The sequence below is a fragment of the Xenopus laevis genome, chromosome 1L, assembly GCF_017654675.1.
Source record: "Xenopus laevis strain J_2021 chromosome 1L, Xenopus_laevis_v10.1, whole genome shotgun sequence".
Classification (NCBI taxonomy): domain Eukaryota; kingdom Metazoa; phylum Chordata; class Amphibia; order Anura; family Pipidae; genus Xenopus; species Xenopus laevis.
The window spans coordinates 42,175,684-42,197,074 of record NC_054371.1 but is presented as its reverse complement, the minus strand read 5'-3'; the positions used below and the strand labels follow the sequence as shown (position 1 = coordinate 42,197,074).

Genomic DNA, 21,391 nt, shown 5'->3' with positions numbered 1-21,391 from the left:
CATAATAATATACTTTTTTAGTAGTATGTGCCATTGGGTAGTCTTAAATAGAAGATTGCCAATTAAAAAATTAGGGCCGCCCCCTAGTATCCTACGATTCACGGTGCATACACGTTAGGTGACATGAGCCAATTAACAGACAGTTCTGTCTTTTGCTTCCACACTTCTTCCTGTTACAGTTATAGTATTTCTGGTCAGGTGATCTCTGAGGCAGCACACAGACCATCACAAAATGGTAGTTCAAAGCAAGAGATGTAAAAGGGCAATATTTACTATATTTACCAGTTTGTTAAGATTCTTTAATATGCCACTTAATTTGATATAAACTATTTGTTGCTTAAGTATTCATTTTGGGGGGGTATAGTTTTCTTTTAAGTCCATCCCTTTGGCTCATATGAGACTCTGCTCACACACAAACTTAGGACACACGCACATGATGGGTTACATAGCTGAGCAATGGACAGACACACTTCTTCCTGTTACAGTTAAAACCTGTTATTTCCTGTCAGGTGATCAATGTGAGCCACAAACACAGCATCACAAAATGAGATATTTATCTTCTGGATCTCATTATTGAGACAGTACAAGTTTTTTTGTTTTTTTTTTTGTCTGCATTACGAGAAAGTTGTTTTTTTTTTTACCTATAGAACAGATGTTGTCTGCCTATCTACCTCTCTAATGAGAAGAAAGACACAACAGTTACCACAACTAATATATTTCAGCGTCTCCCTAATTTTCAACTGAATTGCTGTGTCTAGCCCCCCATACCCGTTATTAAAAATGCATTACACTAGCCGCAAACATTAGAAATGCATTGCCCCTAGCAGCAGGCCTGAAAAGTAACATACAAGAAACAGCCTGATGAGCATTTTGATCACGATTAAGCGCTTGGTCATAGGCCTTGTCAATTTACTGAGCTGCTTCCTTATGTCTCTTGAAGGACTATGGGAATGGCCCCATAGCTGTTAATTTAAGCAGCAGGGAATGTTTGCTGTCAGAGATGTCTTCTGCCTTGAAAACAAAATAATATATACCAGGTACAATTGGCTAATAAAAGAGATATGTGTTTGTTTTGCTTTGGTTTGTTTTGTGTGTTTGATCTTTAGATGTTCTAGTGTGGAGGATTAGTTGCACGCGTGATACATGATATGTGGCTTAGGGCTAGTGTTGCTCTGAAGTGTTGGAGAATGCCTGACATACTTTACCAGATTAAGTCAGGAGTTTCAAGATGCTAATTGAAGCAATATAAAGGGTGGGAAATTGAGCTGGGAGTAGCTAAGGATATTGTCTTCATTTTTATTTATTTCAGTTTTTGAAAACTCTGCTTTATTCTGCCACTCTTCAGCCTCAAATTTAATATTGGCGGTGCTGTCTTTTACAGTATTTTCTTATTTCTGTCTCTTTGCATGTTTTGTTGTGACTTCTGGCTTCCTGTGTGGTTGCTGTGGCAAAAGTCCGTAGTAACATTTAAATCAGAACTGGGAATTTGCAAGACAAAGAAATTAAATTGAAAAGAAGCTGGCCAAAATTAAAACCCAGGGCAGGCCAAAATTCATACAAATATATAGTTAACATAATCATAGTGACGTGCATGAACATTAGCGCAGTGTTTCTTGCAGTTTTCCATATAACATATTTGTATAATACACATCTGTCATCCATTTCAATACATGGCATGGATTCATTCTAAACAATTTTTTGCCTGTGTGGCTGACTTGAGTTAAACAGTGTTTTTATCAGACTACCTTAAATTCTAATTTTACTACTGATGGTTTGAAAAATCTAGTTTTTTTTTGTAACAAGCAGAGCTTTATGGAGGCAAATATTACTATATAAATAGGAAGGTTTGTTACATGTGCCCTGGTTGGGGATATGCAAGGTGCCAAATTTTAAAGGAACAGAAGTTTGCCAAAACCCCCCACAAACAAACTTCACCATGTAGTATTTAGATTTTACAAATAGACCGAGTAAATCATACATTATATATATATATATATATATATATATATATATATATATATATATATATATATATATATAATCCAAACGGTTTTGCACACTGGGATCCTTTGTAGCTTTTTTAATAAAGATAAATTTTATTCAATACATGTTAAAAGGAGGTCAACGTTTCGGTCTGTTCCTAAGACCTTTATCAAGACCAATAACACACTTAAAAACATTGTATCCATAAATAAGTAAAACCAATTAACACTCACCCAATCCCGTGCAGCCCCATGGGACATGTGATGCCCCCGGCTGGGGTGGAGCCTGCATCACATGTCCCATGGGGCTGCACGGGATTGGGTGAGTGTTAATTGGTTTTACTTATTTATGGATACAATGTTTTTAAGTGTGTTATTGGTCTTGATAAAGGTCTTAGGAACAGACCGAAACTTTGACCTCCTTTTAACATGTATTGAATAAAATTTATCTTTTTTAAAAAAGCTACAAAGGATCCCAGTGTGCACCTTACCTTTTTGGATTATATTATATATATATATATATATATATATATATATATATATATATATATATATATATATTTCTATTTCTATTTGATATATATTTTATTTATTCTGGCCCATGGATAAAGCTACATACGGTAGTTCTTGGTAGCTGATCTAAACTGACAAAGAAGCTGAAAGTACTTGACATTGAACTTGCCAGAGATTTATGTGGGTCTCACAGCTGTGACTTCCCTCACTCTTATAGCTTTTATGTACAGGCTTACGACTCACAGATGGGCTTGTGATCTGTATATAGACCATTTTTGATTCTCCCACCATATAGATGGGAGACCTACACTTATTGGAGAAGTAGGAGGGAGATGACACTTTAGCTGTAAGATAGTTAAACAGGAAACTTGCAGTTGGGAGGCCCCAGCAGAACAGATTTTTAGTCTATTTGATGCTATTGCATGTTGACGTGTCAGCACCATCTCATGACTAGGCGTCATGTGCAGCTTAACAATTAAACCTGCTCTATGTGTGCAAGTTGTTTTGTCTGGAAATTTTACTTGGCAGATTGCATGTAGTGGAGAAGGGTTTTGTGTAAAACAAGCTTTAAATGGCTGGACATCAATTGTTGACTCTTTCCAAAATATCATCATAAAATACTTGCCTTAAATTTTATTTATAAGCAGTATGCATTGTACAGTGATGAAAATACAATTCCATACATTATGTATATTAGTTTAAATGGGCTAACAATGTATGTCATTCTCTTTGCAGATACATCTACAAATGTCTCCTACGAGGCTCAAGTGTGACCTTTTCTTCTCCTTTCCATAAGCATACATAAGATGAGCTCCACTGCAGACAGGTAATTGTTAAAATAAAAGTCACACATTCTCAATTTGAAAATGTTTTGATACCATAGTTTATGGCCTTTCTGGAACAGATTTCCTACAAAAAATAATCCCCATTGTAACTTCTATTTGTCACAATTGATTTCTGTCTATGTGCTGAAGGGATGCAGAACTTTTAGCCTGACTTTTGATGTGGCAGAAAAGGACCCATGTTGGAGACTGAATGGCTATACCTGCCTTTGGGTTTATGCCACGCAAGGAGATTCTAACAGTTTACTTGAAGTTGGCTTGAAATAGTTTATATTGATTTCTATAGTGGCATGATTGAATATTTCCAATCACTTCTAACCAGCTACAAGTAGCAGCTACTGATTTCTCTCTATTTGTGACTTGCATTCATTCATTGAAAAAGGAAGTTGACTGACAATCCTGAATGTTTAGAAAGGCATTAAATGTTTTCTTTTTTCAGGCCTAGTCTATTAATTTCAGTAACTTGCTGCATATCAGTTCTGCATGCCTCACATTGACCTTGAAACATTTTTTATGTGCAATCTATATATATTTTATGGCTGATATGGTAACCTTCAAATCCTAGTGTTTCTAGCCAACTATGGATGCTGGGAACTTTACAGAACAACAGCTGTAATGCCAATATTCTGAGAGTTTCCCAACTAAGCAGTAAAAAAAATTAGTACCAGCCTGCTCTCTGTACATCAGGCTAAAACGCCTAAGTTAGCCACTTGGTATAGGCTATTTATAGTTGTGCTATATTCACTAACAGCAGTTGTGTCTTCCTGTCACAGAGATGACGGTAGTATATTTGATGGACTGGTAGAAGAAGATGACAAGGATAAAGCAAAGAGGTATGCCTTACTTGGAGTTCATATGTAGCATGGATGACTTCACCATGCTTACTAAAGAAAGACTGTTAAAATTGCTTGGTATTTAATGGGAATGAAATTAAAATTATTAAATAATTAAACTGGAAACCATTTGAATACTCTTATATGGCACAAATGTAATAATAAGAACTAATTATCATGTTAAAATGAATATTTGTAAACCGTGTACGAGTACAAAAATGTATTGCTTACTCTTGTGTACTGGAGAAAAGAATATGATGCGGACACCATCTTCAGGATTAGGGTGGCAATTAATGGACCTGCTAGAATGTTTGCGCCTCTGGAAAATTAGAAAGCCTAGTGTCACTTGTTTTGATTGCCACATATTATTCTGTTCATACTGCTGAAGCAACTTTCAGAAGACTATGGCAAGTGATTACCAGTTGAATACACAAATGCTTGGGTTTTTTGGGCTATGCTTAATTCGGAAGTAGTCTGTTAGCAGTGTTGTGGGCCTGAAAGTCCAGAATTAAACGGTTAGAATGGGTAGTTGTTTTTTGAGCAGGGCCCTCTTTACCTCTAATAGCAGTTATTGTTTTGTGTGTAATATGGTGAATGTATACACCTATTTATTGTACAGCACTATACACAATATATTGACACTATAAATATGTGATAATTTATTTGTGCAAATGAAGCAACGTTTCGGGCGTAACCAGGCCTTTATCAATGCCCCAAACGTTGCTTCATTTGCACAAATAAATTATTTTTCACTATACCGGAGTGCTGCTGAAATTTGTATTGGAATTTGAACTGGACCTGGGCAGACAGAGGCACAGCCGGCACCCTACGCTACAAAAAGCGGTGAGATTGATTGTGTAGCACTACTTTCTATGTTTATAAATATGTGATAATTATCCTTAAAACTTTTAAGTATTGTGTAGACCAGAGGCACCTAACCTATAGGCTTTGAACACATGAATGGATCCACATTTTATTTAGTGTAGATATTCAGTTAAAGGGGTAATCCACTTTATGGTTATGTAATAAATGCAATAAACGAGTCCAGATACAGTAACCCATAGCATTTACTGGTCACCTAATTAAAAGCAAACCTCTTCTCCTGTATATACTAGCAGCAAAATACTTCTAATATCCCTAATAAATACCTTGTAATAGGCATTACACTTGCTTAAAGGAAATAATCCCACATACAAACACAATAGTTAATGGAGGTGTTTTTTATTCTTGTTATTGTTTGTATTTTATTATTTTATTTGTTTTTTTTATCATTTTATTAGTTTTCTTTCTGTTTTTATTAATACAATTTATATCCTTTCAGAACAAAGAACTGGGGTTACATTGATGGCACTGTATCCTCTTGCTTTCATTGTTTTGAAATGTACATTTGTAAACAGCTGTTGGAAGAAAAAAATAAAAGAAAAACAAATATATTATTGTTTGCTCTGGTCAAAGGTAGTGCCTTTTATTGCATATGAAGGTTAGTATGGTGTAGGTCAGGAGTTTCTAATCTTTGATTTGGGACCTAGAAATGGATCTCAATGCTTTATAACCCCTTACATTGTAGAACCAAATTCCTCCCACCACCATATCCACAGTGGTAGTTGCCATAGTAGCACTAGTACAAGCACTTGTTAGACAAATGTCACTTCAAAAAATGGCAATCTGCATTTTCAGTTGACAGTCATCAATCTCAGGTGACCTGGAATTCAGCATTGAACTTCAAAGAATCGCTCGATGAGGAAACATTTGAAAACTGAGGTATATAAAGCTTCTGCTTGAACGCTTTGGGGCTAAGGGTGTAGGAAGCCTTTGGCAGAAAGCCCAGAATACTCAGAAGCTGCACTTAGATACATTTGTAACTATTTAAGATAAGTAAAGATAAAATTGTAACTAGTTAAGATAACTAAATCTCTTGGCAGAACCGAGACTTTTAGCTTAAATGGCAATTCACCTTCATAAGCAAAACTGTAATAAATAAAACTTGACCCTAAAACCTTTAGAAATGTGTTCAAACTTTCTATAGCCTGGCAAATTTTGTAAACGGATGTGTTATTTAAGGGGTGTGGCCATAAAATGGTTGTGGTCAAAAAATGTTGTCCCTTTTTCTATTTTTCAAATGTTGGGAGGTATGCTATAGATGGAGTTGTTCTAAGCAACTCTTCATTTGGTCTTCACTTATTATATATTAGCCTTCCTATTCAACCTATTTCACTCTGCAACTGACAATGAGATCTGGTTGTCACTGACCTCCTCCAAACAGCATTCAGATAATAAGGCTTCTGTTTGCTTGTCTGTCTTTTTTATTTAGTATTAGTAATTAGTATTAGTAACCACTTGTGACCTTTTTTTTCTTTTGTTTTTTTTTAACCGTCTGTTGATTTGCAGTATTGTTATAACCTGTACCTGTCTCACATGTTTGTGTTATAAGTCCCATACATAGGGCTGTGCCCACTTTTTTTTTTTTATCAAACATCAAAAATGGTGCAGTAAAATATAATTTATAAAATTATCTGAGATAATTCCCATCTCCCAAATCTCTCATGTTCTCTGCATTTCTTGTTCTGTACTATAATTACAGGAAAGTAAATACATATTTTACCTAGGGATGCATTGAATCCAAAATAAACTGTATTCCGGTGATGAGTTGGCCCCAATATTCTGTAGGGGGCACAGTATTGTGCTATATGCAAATTATATCATTTGCTTTCGCAAAACAGGAAAACAGAAATTGGCAAAAAAAAGTTCTGTCTAAAGTCACGTGGTATCATTTGGATTTGGTTTGAGCACTCAGATTTGACTGAATTCTGCAAGAAAAAGCCTGATGATGTAAGGGGATATATCCTGGTACAGGTATGGGACCTGTTATCCAGAATGCTTGGGACCTGGGGATTTCCAGATAAGGGATCCTTCATTAATTTAGATCTCCGTATCTTAACTCTACTAAAAAAATGATTTAAACATTATATAAACCAAATAAGAGCATGTTGCCTCCAATAAGGATTCATTATATTATGTTATCCAGAATGTGCGGGACCTGGGGTTTTCCTGATAACGGATCAAGTACAAGGTACTGTTTTATTATTACAGAGAAAAAGGAAATTATTTAAAAAATTTAAATTATTTGGATAAAATGGAGAAAAAGGAAATAATTTTTAAACATTTTGGATTATTTGATTAAACTGCAAGTCTATGGTAGATGGCCTTCCTGTAATTTGGAGCTTTCTGGATAACTGGTTTCTGGATAATGGATCCCATACCTGTACAAGGGTAATAGAAGGGGTAAAACACAAAAGTTAGTTTTGCTTATTTTATTTGTCACATTGAAGTGACTTCTTGGCCCCAATCTGCACTGCCTTAAACACAAAATGGACTCCTTAACTTTTGTATAAAATTGCCATTGTGTTTTTAATTGGCAAGTACTGTATCTCCTCTTCTTGTACTTTCCAGTTTAGTGTTTCTTCACCTAGGCCAGTGCTGTCTAACTTCTGTGGTACCGAGGGCCAAAGGGCCAAAATTTTACTGGCCTATGTGGTAGAGGGCCGATAATAAAAGTCAGTGTTGGCTATTCCCCCTTTTAAACCACACCCACTGTAAACCACACTCATATTACCACAAGAACTTTTAAGATCATATCCACATTAACGGTGGTAGCACACCAAAAAACCAAGTGGTTGGTGCTCACTGCAGGGAAATCCCTCATATGTGAAAATTGAAGTCATGTTAAATCCGTGGCACACACACGCAGCACTGGGCAAGCAGAGAATGGCACACACAAGCAGCACTGGGCAAGCAAAGAATGGCACACACAAGCAGCACTGGGCAAGCAAAGAATGGCACACACAAGCAGAACTGGGCAAGCAGAGAATGGCACACACAAGCAGCACTGGGCAAGCAGAGAATGGCACACACAAGCAGCACTGGGCAAGCAGAGAATGGCACACACAAGCAGCACTGGGCAAGCAGAAAATGGCACACACAAGCAGCGCTGGGCAAGCAGAGAATGGCACACACAAGCAGCATTGGGCAAGCAAAGAATGGTACACACAAGCAGCACTGGGCAAGCAGAGAATGGCACACACAAGCAGCACTGGGCAAGCAAAGACTGGTACACACAAGCAGCACTGGGCAAGCAGAGAATGGCACACACAAGCAGCACTGGGCAAGCAAAGAATGGTACACACAAGCAGCACTGGGCAAGCAGAGAATGGCACACACAAGCAGCACTGGGCAAGCAGAGAATGGCACACACAAGCAGCACTGGGCAAGCAGAGAATGGCACACACAAGCAGCACTGGGCAAGCAGAGAATGGCACACACAAGCAGCACTGGGCAAGCAGAGAATGGCACACACAAGCAGCATTGGGCAAGCAAAGAATGGCACACACAAGCAGCACTGGGCAAGCAGAGAATGGCACACACAGGCAGCACTGGGCAAGCAGAGAATGGCACACACAAGCAGCACTGGGCAAGCAGAGAATGGCACACACAAGCAGCACTGGGCAAGCAAAGAATGGCACACACAAGCAGAACTGGGCAAGCAGAGAATGGCACACACAAGCAGCACTGGGCAAGCAGAGAATGGCACACACAAGCAGCACTGGGCAAGCAGAGAATGGCACACACAAGCAGCACTGGGCAAGCAGAAAATGGCACACACAAGCAGCGCTGGGCAAGCAGAGAATGGCACACACAAGCAGCATTGGGCAAGCAAAGAATGGTACACACAAGCAGCACTGGGCAAGCAGAGAATGGCACACACAAGCAGCACTGGGCAAGCAGAGAATGGCACACACAAGCAGCACTGGGCAAGCAGAGAATGGCACACACAGGGAGGGCAGAACAGAGCAGGAGACGGGGAAACCTATCATTCTAATATGTACTACTAACAGTGACACAGTGCTGGTGCCCCATTAGCATTTTGAATAAGGTGTGAACAGGTGAACAATGTGGGCAGTTTCAGTCTGGGTCTCAGGTAGAACAGTACAGGGCTTTAGAATGTGAACAATAGAGGTGTCACAAGTGTGAACAATACAGGGGGATCACAGTTGTGAACGATACGGGGGATTAGTCTGAATTTGAGGTTTTAACAATGCAGGGGCCAGTTAATCTCTGTAGTGATACCTTTTAAATTTCACATATGGTAAGCAAACACTGCAGGTAGGTGGGGGGCCACAGAAGTGGCCCGTGGGCCGCCAGTTAGACAGCCCTGACCTAGGCCATGCTCTGCTGTATGCACCATGTATACAAGCCCTTATGGCAGCATACAAAAAATATTAAAGTTGATTGAAAATTACTAATAATATTGGGGAGACTGCAATTTATGCTCTAGCAGGGTTACAGGAGGTGTTCAGTGAGTGAACATAGGGCCAAAACAAAAAACATGGCAAGTGTTGAGCCATACTTGCAATGCAACACGCAAAGTGCAATAGTGCCCAGGATCGGCCCGATATTACCCACCTTGAAGGTGGGTATATAGGGGAGAGATCGCCAAACGATCTCTTTGTGTATGGCCACCTTAAAGGAGAAGGAAACCCTTTTACAAAAAAACCCGTACCCTCCTTCCCCCAGGCTAACTACCCCCTCCCCAGGGAAATGCTCCATACTTACCCCTCGGCGCAGATTCTTCCAGTGGAGTTCCACGCATCCATCTTGGCATCCTCTGTAAGCTGACTGGGAGGCAATTTCCGTGTAATTCCGCACATGCGCAGTTGTCGCAAACTGCTCCAACTGCGCATGCGCCGATATACTGATCCCCCAGTCACCTTACAGTGGACACAGAAGATGGATGCGTGGAACTCCGCTGGAAGAATCTGCGCAAGAGGTAAGTATGGGGCATTTCCCTGGGGGGGGGTCTACCTGGCGTGGGGGGTATGGGGTTTTTTGCAAAAGGGTTTCCTTCTCCATTAAGAGAAGCGCTGGCCGAGAGCGGCACATATGCATCCCAACCGCCCTTAGCTTGAGTGTCATTTACAAATACAAGTTAGGGCACAACCCACATCAGGCCCTGGGTTTAGCACCTGCCCTAAGGCAGAGAGAGAGAGAAAAATTGCTGAACAAGGTTCAAGTTGATAAAAATACTTTGGGCTATAATATACCCCTATAATTTGGGTATACACATTATCTCATTTTTATTCCCATACAGTTTGTAAGCTTTGTAGATTCATAGGACTGCTAATTTAAATGTTTGGGTTTTTTTTTTTGGTTTTTTTTAAGGGTGTCTCGGAACAAATCGGAGAAACGGAGAAGAGATCAGTTCAATATTCTCATTAAGGAGCTTGGGTCTATGTTGCCAGGCAATGCCAGAAGAATAGACAAATCCACAGTGCTGCAGAAAAGCATTGACTTCCTACAGAAGCATAAAGGTACGTGCGCTCTTTTTGTTCCCTGAGGGATTTTATTTCGAAATGCTATCTCAGTCTAACAGTAGCATGAAAATTAATTTTACACAATTAAATTCTTGGAGCAAACCGCATCCAAGATGCTGGATCCTTATCTACCCAGTGAGTGCTGCTAGGCAGGAAAGACACAAACAAGAAAATGCAAAGAAAAAAAAATGCACACTACCCCATATAAAATAAAATGCAAGTTTGCTTGGGTGCAGAAAACCATGGCAACCAATAAGATGTCTTGTTAATGCTACCTGCTAACTGGTTGCTATAGGGAGCAAACTGCACTATTTGTTTCTCCCCCCCCCCAACAAATCCTAAAGAATAATCTCTAACCTTGCATAATGATTCCCTGCAGAAATCAGTGCACAGTCGGATGCTAGCGAAATACGACAAGACTGGAAACCTACTTTCCTTAGTAATGAAGAATTTACTCAACTCATGCTGGAGGTAGGTGGGACTTGCAGTACTATTAAAGATAACTTATAGTTGTTAAAATAATGAAAGTAAAAGAAGGATTTTTAATTTAACCTAATAATTCATATCTTGCTGTTTTTACCTGATCCCCAAAAAACTGTATTTCACTATGTGCTGGGTGTATTGGTAATTGTATTTTACTGATTTAGTCCTTTGTCAGTTGCCAGCAACTGGATTACTTAAGGGAGCTGAATACATTTTTTTTTAGCATATTTAATTCAGCCCTGAACAAATTTATTTTGTGCCCCTAACAGAGATGTCAGGGCAGTCTGAAAAACGTATCAGGCTTTTAAAATGTTTTAAACAAAGCTTAAACATTATACGTAGTAAATATTGATTTCTTGTGGTGCAATGGGCCCAGTATATTCAATAGACAAATATCTAAACCCAACCCTGGAACACTGAAATACATTCTGACTGTGCAACAGATAAATTATGGAGCCATTTATTATAATTCTAATTTGTGGTTTTACCACGATTCAAGGTTTTTGCCACAAAAATTAAAATGTTTGAGTTTTGTTATGTTAGCAAAAAGGGCCTGCACTCCAAATAAATAGATAGACCAAGTGGTATTTGAATAGTCATATATTTATACAGTATGTTTAAAAAGAAATACATGCATAAGACAGGGAATTCCCCTTGAGAAAGGCTAAAAGCCGAAACGTCGGGGTGATTCTCCTCTCAGCGCAGGTGTATCTGCTTTCCTTTTCAAATTGCTGTTTGACAATATTTTGAGTGGTATGTACAATTGATTTTCTGTGATATCTTCTGGCATGTTTTTGCCCTGTCTTATGCATGTATTTCTTTTTAAATATATAAATATATGACTATTCAAATACCACTTGGTCTATCTATTTATTTGGAGTGCAGGCCCTTTTTGCTAATATAATTCTGTGTTTGGCCCTGTATGGGGGCTTTCTTTGGGCTTTATTTGCACCCATAAGTTAATAATATTGTATATTTGTTGTATTAGAGTGCCCTCCATCTGAGAATATTTTCTATGAGTTTTTTATGTGCCACAAACTTAAGCTTGAATGAAAAAAACTATTTGATAAATTCTACATCTATACATAATTGAGCTACAGCTATAACATGCCATAAAGAGCTGTTTGGTTACCTTTCAGGCGCTGGATGGATTTTTCCTGGCAGTTATGACAGATGGAAACATAATATATGTATCTGAAAGCGTGACCTCCTTACTTGAACACTTACCAGTAAGTAAAAGGAGACTCCAACTTTGTGAGTGACACTTGTTCGGCTGATTAAATACAGGTTAGAGATCCATTGTCCAAAAAACTCCGAATTACAGAAAGGCCGTCTGCCATAGACTCCATTTTATCCAAATAATCCAAATATTTAAAAATGATTTTTTATTCCCTGTAATATTAAAACAGTAGATTGTACTTGAACCAAACTTAGATACAATTAATCCATATTGGAAGCAAACCCAGCCTATTGGGTTTATTTAATGTTTACATGATTTTCTAGCAGACTTAAGGTACAGGTATGGGACCTGTTATCCGGGACCTGTTATCCAGAACCTGAGGTTTTCCGAATAACGGATCTTTCCATAATTTGGATCTTCATAGTCTACTAGAAAATCATTTAAACATTGAATAAACCCAATAGGCTGGGTTTGCTCACAATAAGGATGAATTATATCTTAGTTTGGATCAGGTACAAGCTACTGTTTTATTATTACAGAGAAAAAAGGAAATCGTTTATAAAAATTTGGATTATTTGGATAAAATGGAGTCTATGGGAAACAGCCATTCCGTAATTCGGAGCTTTCTAGTTAACAGGTTTCCAGATAGCGGATGCCATACCTGTATAAAGTTCCAAATTATGGAAAGATCAGTTTTCCGGAAAACCCAAGGTCCCGAACATTATGGGATAACCGGTCCCATACCTGTAATTATATTATTAGTAATAACATCGTTTTCCTTTTTTGCTGATAAAAAGGAATTGTTCCTTCCAGTCTGTTGAGCACTTTTTGGAACATATCAGTCATATTTGTTGGGCATAATAAAAATGCCTGTTATTTGCTAATGGAGATATGGACTAATGTTATCAGTTATGGGATCAGGTCAAATAACTTTTTTTTTTAATACTTGATCTTGTGATATGCCCTTTTTTTTTTTTTGCTGCTATGCACTGTTAGTTATGGCTTTTGTTTTCCTGAGTCCCGTTGTTCATTACCTAGCATGATAAATGCCAGATTGACATATTTGCTAAAGATGTAGAACTGCCAGTGTTACCCTAAGCGCAGTGAGAAGGAAATGCATTTAAAGCAATCTCTTAAGTGCCGCCACATGACTCTCTTGTGTAAACAAATCATTCATGAGTTCCAGGCACTGGAGTGTTCTGACCTTGTTATTGTGCTCTCCAATAAATTGTAATTCTCTAACCTATTTTTCTCTCCTTTTTTTTTGTTCCTGTGTCAGTCTGATCTTGTTGATCAGAGTATATTTAATTTTGTCCCCGAGGGGGAACATTCAGAAGTGTATAAAATTCTGTCTACGCGGATGTTGGAAAGTGGTTCTTTGTCATCGGAGTATCTTAAAAGTAAGTGGTTTTCCCATGCAGGTAAAATTGATTTTTTAATGGAACCTATTGGCAAAACCCTTGGTGACCAATATCATGAACATGGATGGTTAATTATTTTATTGGTGTGTTGGCTGCTTTGTATAAGCATATTGTTAATAGGGAGACTTTAGGGCCAATTAAAATATAGACATATGGTTTGTTACTTAGCAACATCTTCTCTGGTTACTTAGCAGCACTCTCAGTTTTTGGGTTCCATTGAATTGAATTTAACTCTTAGCTATAATTCATATATGGAAATGCCAACTGTCCTCATCTATAAAGCAGAAGTTGCTCTGATATTGCTAGCCTTGCTGGTGACGAATAAATGCAAATATTTAATTGCAGGAAAAATATAAATATTTTGTAATGGCCAAATTTATTTGCCAGGCATGGATTCACGTCTAATTTCTGCACTTCGCTGCCTGCGAATGTTTTCGCGAAACTGCTGTTAAAATTTGCAGTGGAAAAATTTGCTGCTACAAAAAAAAATTGTTGCGCGCAAAAATAATTGTCTCTTTGAGAATAGTTCCTTTTGGCCAGCAAGACTACATGCACAAAGCTACGTAGTAGCTAGAAGGCTGTTTCTTCAGGTTCATTAAGCCTCTTTCAATTGTGGGTGTATTATTAGGTAAATATAGTAAAGATCAGGTTATATAGTATTGTATACCTTTATATGGAACCACAAATGTACTCAAGGAGTTAACACACACACACAGTGGTATAGTTCTTATGGAACTATTGAATGAGGTCCCGCCTTGATTCTTAATATCTGTAAGGCAGAGGAGACAAACCAGTTCAAAATGGAGTGGAGAACAAGTGCATTGGTCAACCTACTATAGATACAACTATATTTACTTGTGTGCCATACTGGATTTCTTGAGAAAATACAGCAAATGTGAAAATGTTCTTGGGGCATGGACTCTACTTCTTAAAATGGAAACAGCAACGGCTGTGTGTAACATCTCTGATGTTTTGACAGCCTACTGTAAACAGTCTAAAGATCATTAGAAATCCGCTACTAAACTAGTAGCTAGTGCTAATAGGGATCTTTCTCAAGCAGCAAAGACCCAAAATACTGAGTGGCACAGATTTAATCTCTGAACCTTGAGGTGAAGGTCCTTGTGAAAATGTTGTCGAGATGATTTGATTTATGGATGCACCGAATCCAGGATTCAGTTCAAGATTCAACCAGGATTCGGCTTTTTTCAGCAGGTTTCAGCTGAATCCTTCTGCACGGCTGAACCGAATCCGAGTCCTAATTTGCATATGCAAATTAGGGACAGGGAGGGAAATCGTGTGACTTTTTAAACAAAACAAGGAAGTAAAAATGTTTTTCCCATCCCTAATTTGTATATGCAAATTCCGTTCGGTATTCGGCCGAATCTTTGGAGAAGGATTCAGGGGTTCGGCCGAATCCAAAATAGTGGATTCTGTGCATCCCTAATTTGATTATAGAAAACCCTTCTGATAGTAATGATCCTAATTCTGTTTTCGATCCTAGAAAGCATTTTGGGAGATTTTTGAGGGTTAGTTGGATGATAGAGAAAATATTGTTGTTAAAGGGATGGTTCACCTTTAAGTTAACTTTGTTTGTAACTATGTTATAGAATGTCCTATTCCTAGGAACCGTGCAATTGGTTTTCATTATCATCTATTCTGATTTCAAATGCAAGTCACTGATCCCTGCAACCAAAACAACAATTGCTCTGTGAGCTTAAAATTGTATTTGTATTCCTCATCTTTCTATCATCTGTTCATATTTCAGTGTCTCGTTCAAACCTGTCTGGTTGCTAAGGTAAACCAGACCCTAGCAGCCAAATAGCTACTAAAATTTCAAACTGAACAAAAAGCTTAGTAACTGAAAAACCAATTAATAAATAAATTAAAACCAATTGCAAATTTAATGTTTAAATCATAGTAAAAGTTAATTTAAAGGGGAACAGCCCCATTAATTGCATTTTATGAAAAGTACCTCTTCCAAACACACAAAGCCAAGCATTTTCCTATGTCAGTATATCTGTTATGTTCTAATTGTTAACATATCTTCTGCTCTATTAGCAAAAAATGAACTAGAATTCTGTTGCCACATGCTAAGAGGCACAGCCGATCCTAAAGAGCCATCAACGTACGAATTTGTAAAGTTTATTGGAAACTTCAAGTCTTTAAATAATGGTGAGTCCTACAATTTATTCCTGCAGGGAGAAACTGGCAAATGAAAAAAAATCACACCTTTCTGTAATAACTATTCCGTGTCTGTGTTCTCAATATTTCATATTATAAATATTTCTGATAGAAAAGCATATTTGTGAGAATATTTTTAAACTTGCTGATTTAATATGTCATTGTGGAAGTTCTTTGTTTAAACTATTTATCAGTAAGGAGGAATAACTGGCTTTGCTAATAGAAGCAGATGGCCAATACTATATTTTATAAATTTATACCAGTTTTTTCACCGGGATGCAAACCCTCTAAAAATGTAAGAAAACATAAATGCGCTTAGGATGCACCTTTTGCACAACGTGCTTTGATTTTTTTCACCCATTTTAAACATCTCTTTTTGTCTGATGGTTCCTGCAAGACTGAAGGATCTCTTTAAGACCAGGGGTACAAAGGTTGTGTAATGCCTTATGCACGGGTCCTCACCAATCAAAGTATTCCCTTAATAGGCTGGCTTTCCTGCTTGGGAGATACTCTAGTTGTGCTATGATGTGAAATTGAGAAGTAGCTTCCTCCAGTCCAGCAAATGGTCTCCTATAAAGAAAGTTTGGGTCATAAAGATGCCCCAATATTTTATGCTGATGCTGGAATCAAAATATTATTTGGAGAAATACAAGTACAGGTATAAGATTTCCCTAATTTGGATCACCATACCTTAAAGTCTGCTAAAAATAATTTAAACAGCAAACAAAACCAACAAAATTGTTTTGCCACCAGTATGGATTCATACAGCATACAGTTGCTATCAATGTACTGTTTTAATCTTACAGAGAATTTTTTTTAAATGAGAATTATGTGAATAAAATAGTCTATGGTAGACATCTTTTCTGGATAATGGATTATTGGTTAAGGGATCCCACCTCATTATTGAACAAAATGCATTACATAAGTATTTTGTGGCTTGTTCTATGTTCAGCTTGAAGGGAGTTAGAAATACTGCCCCACTTCCCACTACAGACTTCTGTGCCCACCCTCACGTTATCATTCGGTTCATTCTTAACGTCTTACAGATGTGGTGGTACATCTGACTCCTGAGACATGCAAATCAGGGCCCAGATTGTTATGAGTGTTCCATATGTGTTTATTTTTTTTTCCAGTGCCCAACTCTACACATAATGGATTTGATGGTGCATTACAGAGGTCTCTGCGGCCACCCTATGAAGAGAGAGTGTGCTTTGTAGCCACTGTAAGGCTAGCTACTCCACAGTTCATTAAGGTACCACTTCAGATTTATCATCTACATTATTTTCCGAATGCCCTTAGCTTGCGAGTTATTATTGGGTTGTTTGTTTGAACAATAATAAAATGAAAGAATGCTTTGTGCAGACTCCCCAAGCATTACTATCACTAATTAAGCAGATAGGAGAATTGTTTGCACCTTTAGGAACACGTAGAATAGAGAACTGCTCTGCTCTTCAATGTTACTAGTGTCTGGAAGAATATCAGCAAGAGAAGACACACTATTTATTGTTAAACTACAAATTCCAGAGGACCTGATAGCCTTTATCTGTTGTGGGAGTGTAGGAGTTGTAGTACAACAACAAATGGACGGCCATTGGTTCCCTATCATTGCTTTAGTTTAGGGCAGTATGAACTTCTTCCTGCTGGTAAATAAAAGCCTGAGGAGACCATATAGGGCATTGCACATAAGATACTTTTACACATGGAAAATAATCATTTCTTTTTTTAATTTTAAGGAAATGTGCACTGTAGAGGAATCCAATGAAGAGTTCACATCAAGGCACAGTCTGGAATGGAAGTTTCTTTTCTTGGACCACAGGTTGGTTTCTCCTTGCCTACTGAAAGATTGTTGTGCCATTTACGACACCATACACTTTTGTTTATTTTCTTGGATTTGTCAGTGGAAATATTTAGACTTGAATGTATGATTTCCGTTTGTTGTTTGGTCTTAGCCATGCCATCGTGCTGTATCTCGTAAGGGCGTTGTGCTTGAGTTGACAAGATGGCAATGGGAGTGTATAGAGGGTTATGAATTAGGATAGTTAAAATAGTTGGTCATGGGGGGGATGATTATTGATATAGGGGCGACTTTACCTCCGAAATTGCGCCAGTGACGGCTTCGCTCACATTGCAACACTTCGCCAGGCCTAGATTCGCCAGGACAACACTAAGTCACGAAAATCCAAAGGTGCGTCCAGGGTTCCGAACACTTGCGAAGTTGCGGTAGCGATAATACGATAAGCAGTTCGAAGTTACGCTAGCGATGCCTAATTAGCAATACATTACACTACACAAGCCCAGGGAACCTTAATAAAATAAAATAGAAGTGTTATAATGCCCTACACATGAGCCCCCTGTGTAGTTTATTTTCCATATGTAAGGAAATGTGGGGGAAGGAGGGAACCCCAAAAAAAAATGTAAGATCTTTTTCAGCCCATCACCCTGTAAAAAGTAAGACGCCAGCGTTTTTTGGGACTTAGAAAAATGTTTAACTTTTTTTTTGAGGAACTCCTATCGACTCTATTGCACTTCGCCTGGTCTGAGGTGACGAAGGCAAGTCTGGCGCAAGAGGTAACGTTCAGTAAAACCCGCATCTTAGTGAATTTGCGTAGTTACGTCCATTCGCCAGAGCGAAAATTCGCCTGAAGTTAGAGTGCGAAGTAGCGCTAGAGTCTATCTCCTTAGCTAGCGATTTTACGACAGCGCCGTAAGTAAATTGGCGAAGTCTGAAATGACGTCACACTGGCGAAAATTCACTTCACCCTTTAGTAAATTTGCCCCATAGACTGAAACAGCTCTTGGTCAACTAATTTGTCTCTACATTTAGAAATGGGGGCCAGTGGGCAATCTGGTTTTCATTTCAGGTGGACACTGCTGGGCTGAAATGCCTATTGAGCTCTGGTGCCAATTACTCTAGGGTTACCAACCTATTGGAAAGATTGGGAATATTTCCAAAAAAAATCCAGAATAATGAGGTCCACTGATTTAATTTCATTTAAATTCAGTCAGTGCAGCATAGCAGCTTGCATTTAGTAAATGTGTCCTTATATAATACATACAGCCATACATACATCAGTCCTAAACTAGTTCTTTTAGTCCATCTTAGATGTCAAACTAGAGCAGCATTATATAATATTGGAGACTGTTGTCTGAAACTGATGTTTTATTATTTTAGGGCCCCTCCAATCATTGGATATTTGCCTTTTGAGGTGCTAGGAACTTCTGGCTATGATTATTATCACGTGGATGACCTGGAAAACCTTGCAAAATGCCATGAACACTGTAAGTATTTCAAGTAGTCTAAAGATATCCATATAGGGCAGACATAGGCTGTTGTCTCCTTCACTACTAACCAGTGCATGGGCCCAAACCAACTTTTATATCTAATTGGGACTTCTTTATTCTCTGTGCTCCTGGTTCCCCTTGCTTCCTTCTTCATATCCTCCTGTCCCTGTGCTGTCCTCTTACTTCTTGATCCTTTCTGCCTCTGACAACCTTCTTTCTGTCTTTATTTCCCCCTGCTCCAGTTTCCTGTTTTTAATTTGGTCACTGGACAGACATTTTTAATTAATCTATGGATTGTATTTAATTAAATCCTTTTTATTTTGCCTTCTTTTTAGTAATGCAGTATGGAAAAGGCAAGTCATGCTATTACAGGTTCCTGACAAAAGGACAGCAATGGATATGGCTGCAGACGCGCTACTATATCACCTACCATCAGTGGAATTCCAGGCCAGAGTTTATAGTTTGTACGCATACTGTAGTAAGGTAAATTGACCTACACTGTTACCTTATGCAATGGGTGTAATATATATATTATATGATATAAAGGACAATTATGTATGCACGTGATAAACCAATTTGTAGTATAGCATTTTAACCATACTGCTTTACCATCTGGGCAAGTATACCAGGACAGGGCTAAATTTGACAGATCTGTGATTCAACGGCCCTCTCCTCCTCATATTGTAGTCTCTCATTCAAATCAATGCATGGTTGCTAGAGTATTTTGAACCCTCGCAAACAGAGCTTCTGAATAAAAAGCTAAAGAACGCAAAAAACATAAATAATGAAACCTGAAAACCAACTGCAAATTGTCCCCGAATATCACTCACACATCATACTAAAAGTGAACTCAAAGGTGAACAAACCCTTTGCGTTGCTGCAGCTCAGTCTGTTAGACCAAACAAATGGAACTATAGAAGGTAGCCATACTTGTAAATGGCCTCTCATACAGTATCCATCTGTTCAACTCGTGGGCTGATCTGTTGGAAAGTGTTAGCTATTGTATGGCCACATTTTTTTTGCCAGTGGATGCCACATTTTTTAAGCCTCAGAAATGGTAAGAGCATATACTTTCTTTGTTTAAGCTTCACGAAGTAGCTAGTGAGCCTTAACATCAGATTCAAACAATTGAAGACGATTTTACAGTTTTTCTTAAAATCAGGGTGAGCAGCCACTAAAATGACATACTAAGAACATCAAATTCATTGATACTTGGGTAAAGGTGCTTCAGTTTTTTGAAAATTGTTCAGTTTTTTCATGCATTTGTATAGTTTCTTCTTTCCTGCTAGCAGTTCATTTAATTGATGTTTTCCCAGATTTTACACTCCATTTCCCACATTTTTAAAACCATATTTTTGAGGAAATTATTAGCACTTACTGCCTTTGAATACGTAAAGATTAATTAACTGTAACTCATTTTGTGAATGTTACATATTTTTTCTGAAAAATGTAACCATGAATAAGTATTTAGGACTAAAAACTATTACAATCACTTACTTTTCATCATCTTTTTAAAATGAATCTGGTGAATAAAATGTAACTGCAACTTTTATGCACATGGAAAAAATATTTTTAACTACGTTTCTTTCATAGTCAAAGGGTTTGTTTTTTTTTTGTTTTTTGTTTTTACATTTGTTCTGCTGTCTTATGGTAATGGGTGTATATGGTTTTTTCAGCTATGCAGAGGTTGGAGCAGAAAGAAGACGTGAGCGGGGCAATGAAGATTCCCCTCCTGCCATAACTGCAGAAAAAGTGAGCTCCAATTTGTCATATTTTTTTTTTATATATATATATATATATATATATATATATATATATATATATATATATATATATATATATATATATATATATATATATATATATATATATATATATATATCGGACTAGTGCTGCCACAGTGGAGCTTACAATCTATAAGACTTACACTATGATACATTTTATCTAAAAACATACAGGCAGTTTAACTGGGTCTTGAGTGTGGGGGTTAAAAAAGCCAGAATACCTGGAGGAAACCTCCACAATAACGTTGAGAACAAATTCCATGCAGATGTTTTTCATGGCATTACACAATCACAGCAAGCAGGCAGGTGCCATTTTGTGGACACTGTTATTAAGACAAATTGTGCATCACCCCAAAATCTTGTGTATGCACCAGAAAGGGAAACCTAATGCCCATACACAGTGCCCTACACAATTATAGAGCATTAGGAGGGAGGGGGAATGTGTGGAGTACAGTAACATCTAGGAAGTGCTAAATGGAAAGTAATTGACTGCCCACCTCTATGCCTCAGGCATAGAGGCAG

At 37.9% G+C, this 21,391-nt stretch overlaps 1 protein-coding gene across 4 annotated transcripts in view; it reads left to right on the top strand.

Annotated features, from left to right (window-relative positions):
- Window positions 1–21,391, top strand: part of clock.L (clock circadian regulator L homeolog) — a 55,975-nt gene that overhangs the window by 25,833 nt on the left and 8,751 nt on the right. For 2 of the 4 annotated variants that reach the window (XM_041575932.1, NM_001090385.2), the window contains 12 exon segments: window positions 3,231–3,321; window positions 4,111–4,170; window positions 10,387–10,535; window positions 10,918–11,009; window positions 12,161–12,250; window positions 13,481–13,601; window positions 15,681–15,794; window positions 16,937–17,055; window positions 17,537–17,619; window positions 18,976–19,082; window positions 19,421–19,568; window positions 20,762–20,837. In XM_041575932.1, the coding sequence (XP_041431866.1) occupies window positions 3,302–3,321; window positions 4,111–4,170; window positions 10,387–10,535; window positions 10,918–11,009; window positions 12,161–12,250; window positions 13,481–13,601; window positions 15,681–15,794; window positions 16,937–17,055; window positions 17,537–17,619; window positions 18,976–19,082; window positions 19,421–19,568; window positions 20,762–20,837 (1,179 nt within the window). In that variant the 5' untranslated portion in view covers window positions 3,231–3,301. 4 annotated transcript variants of the gene reach the window in all.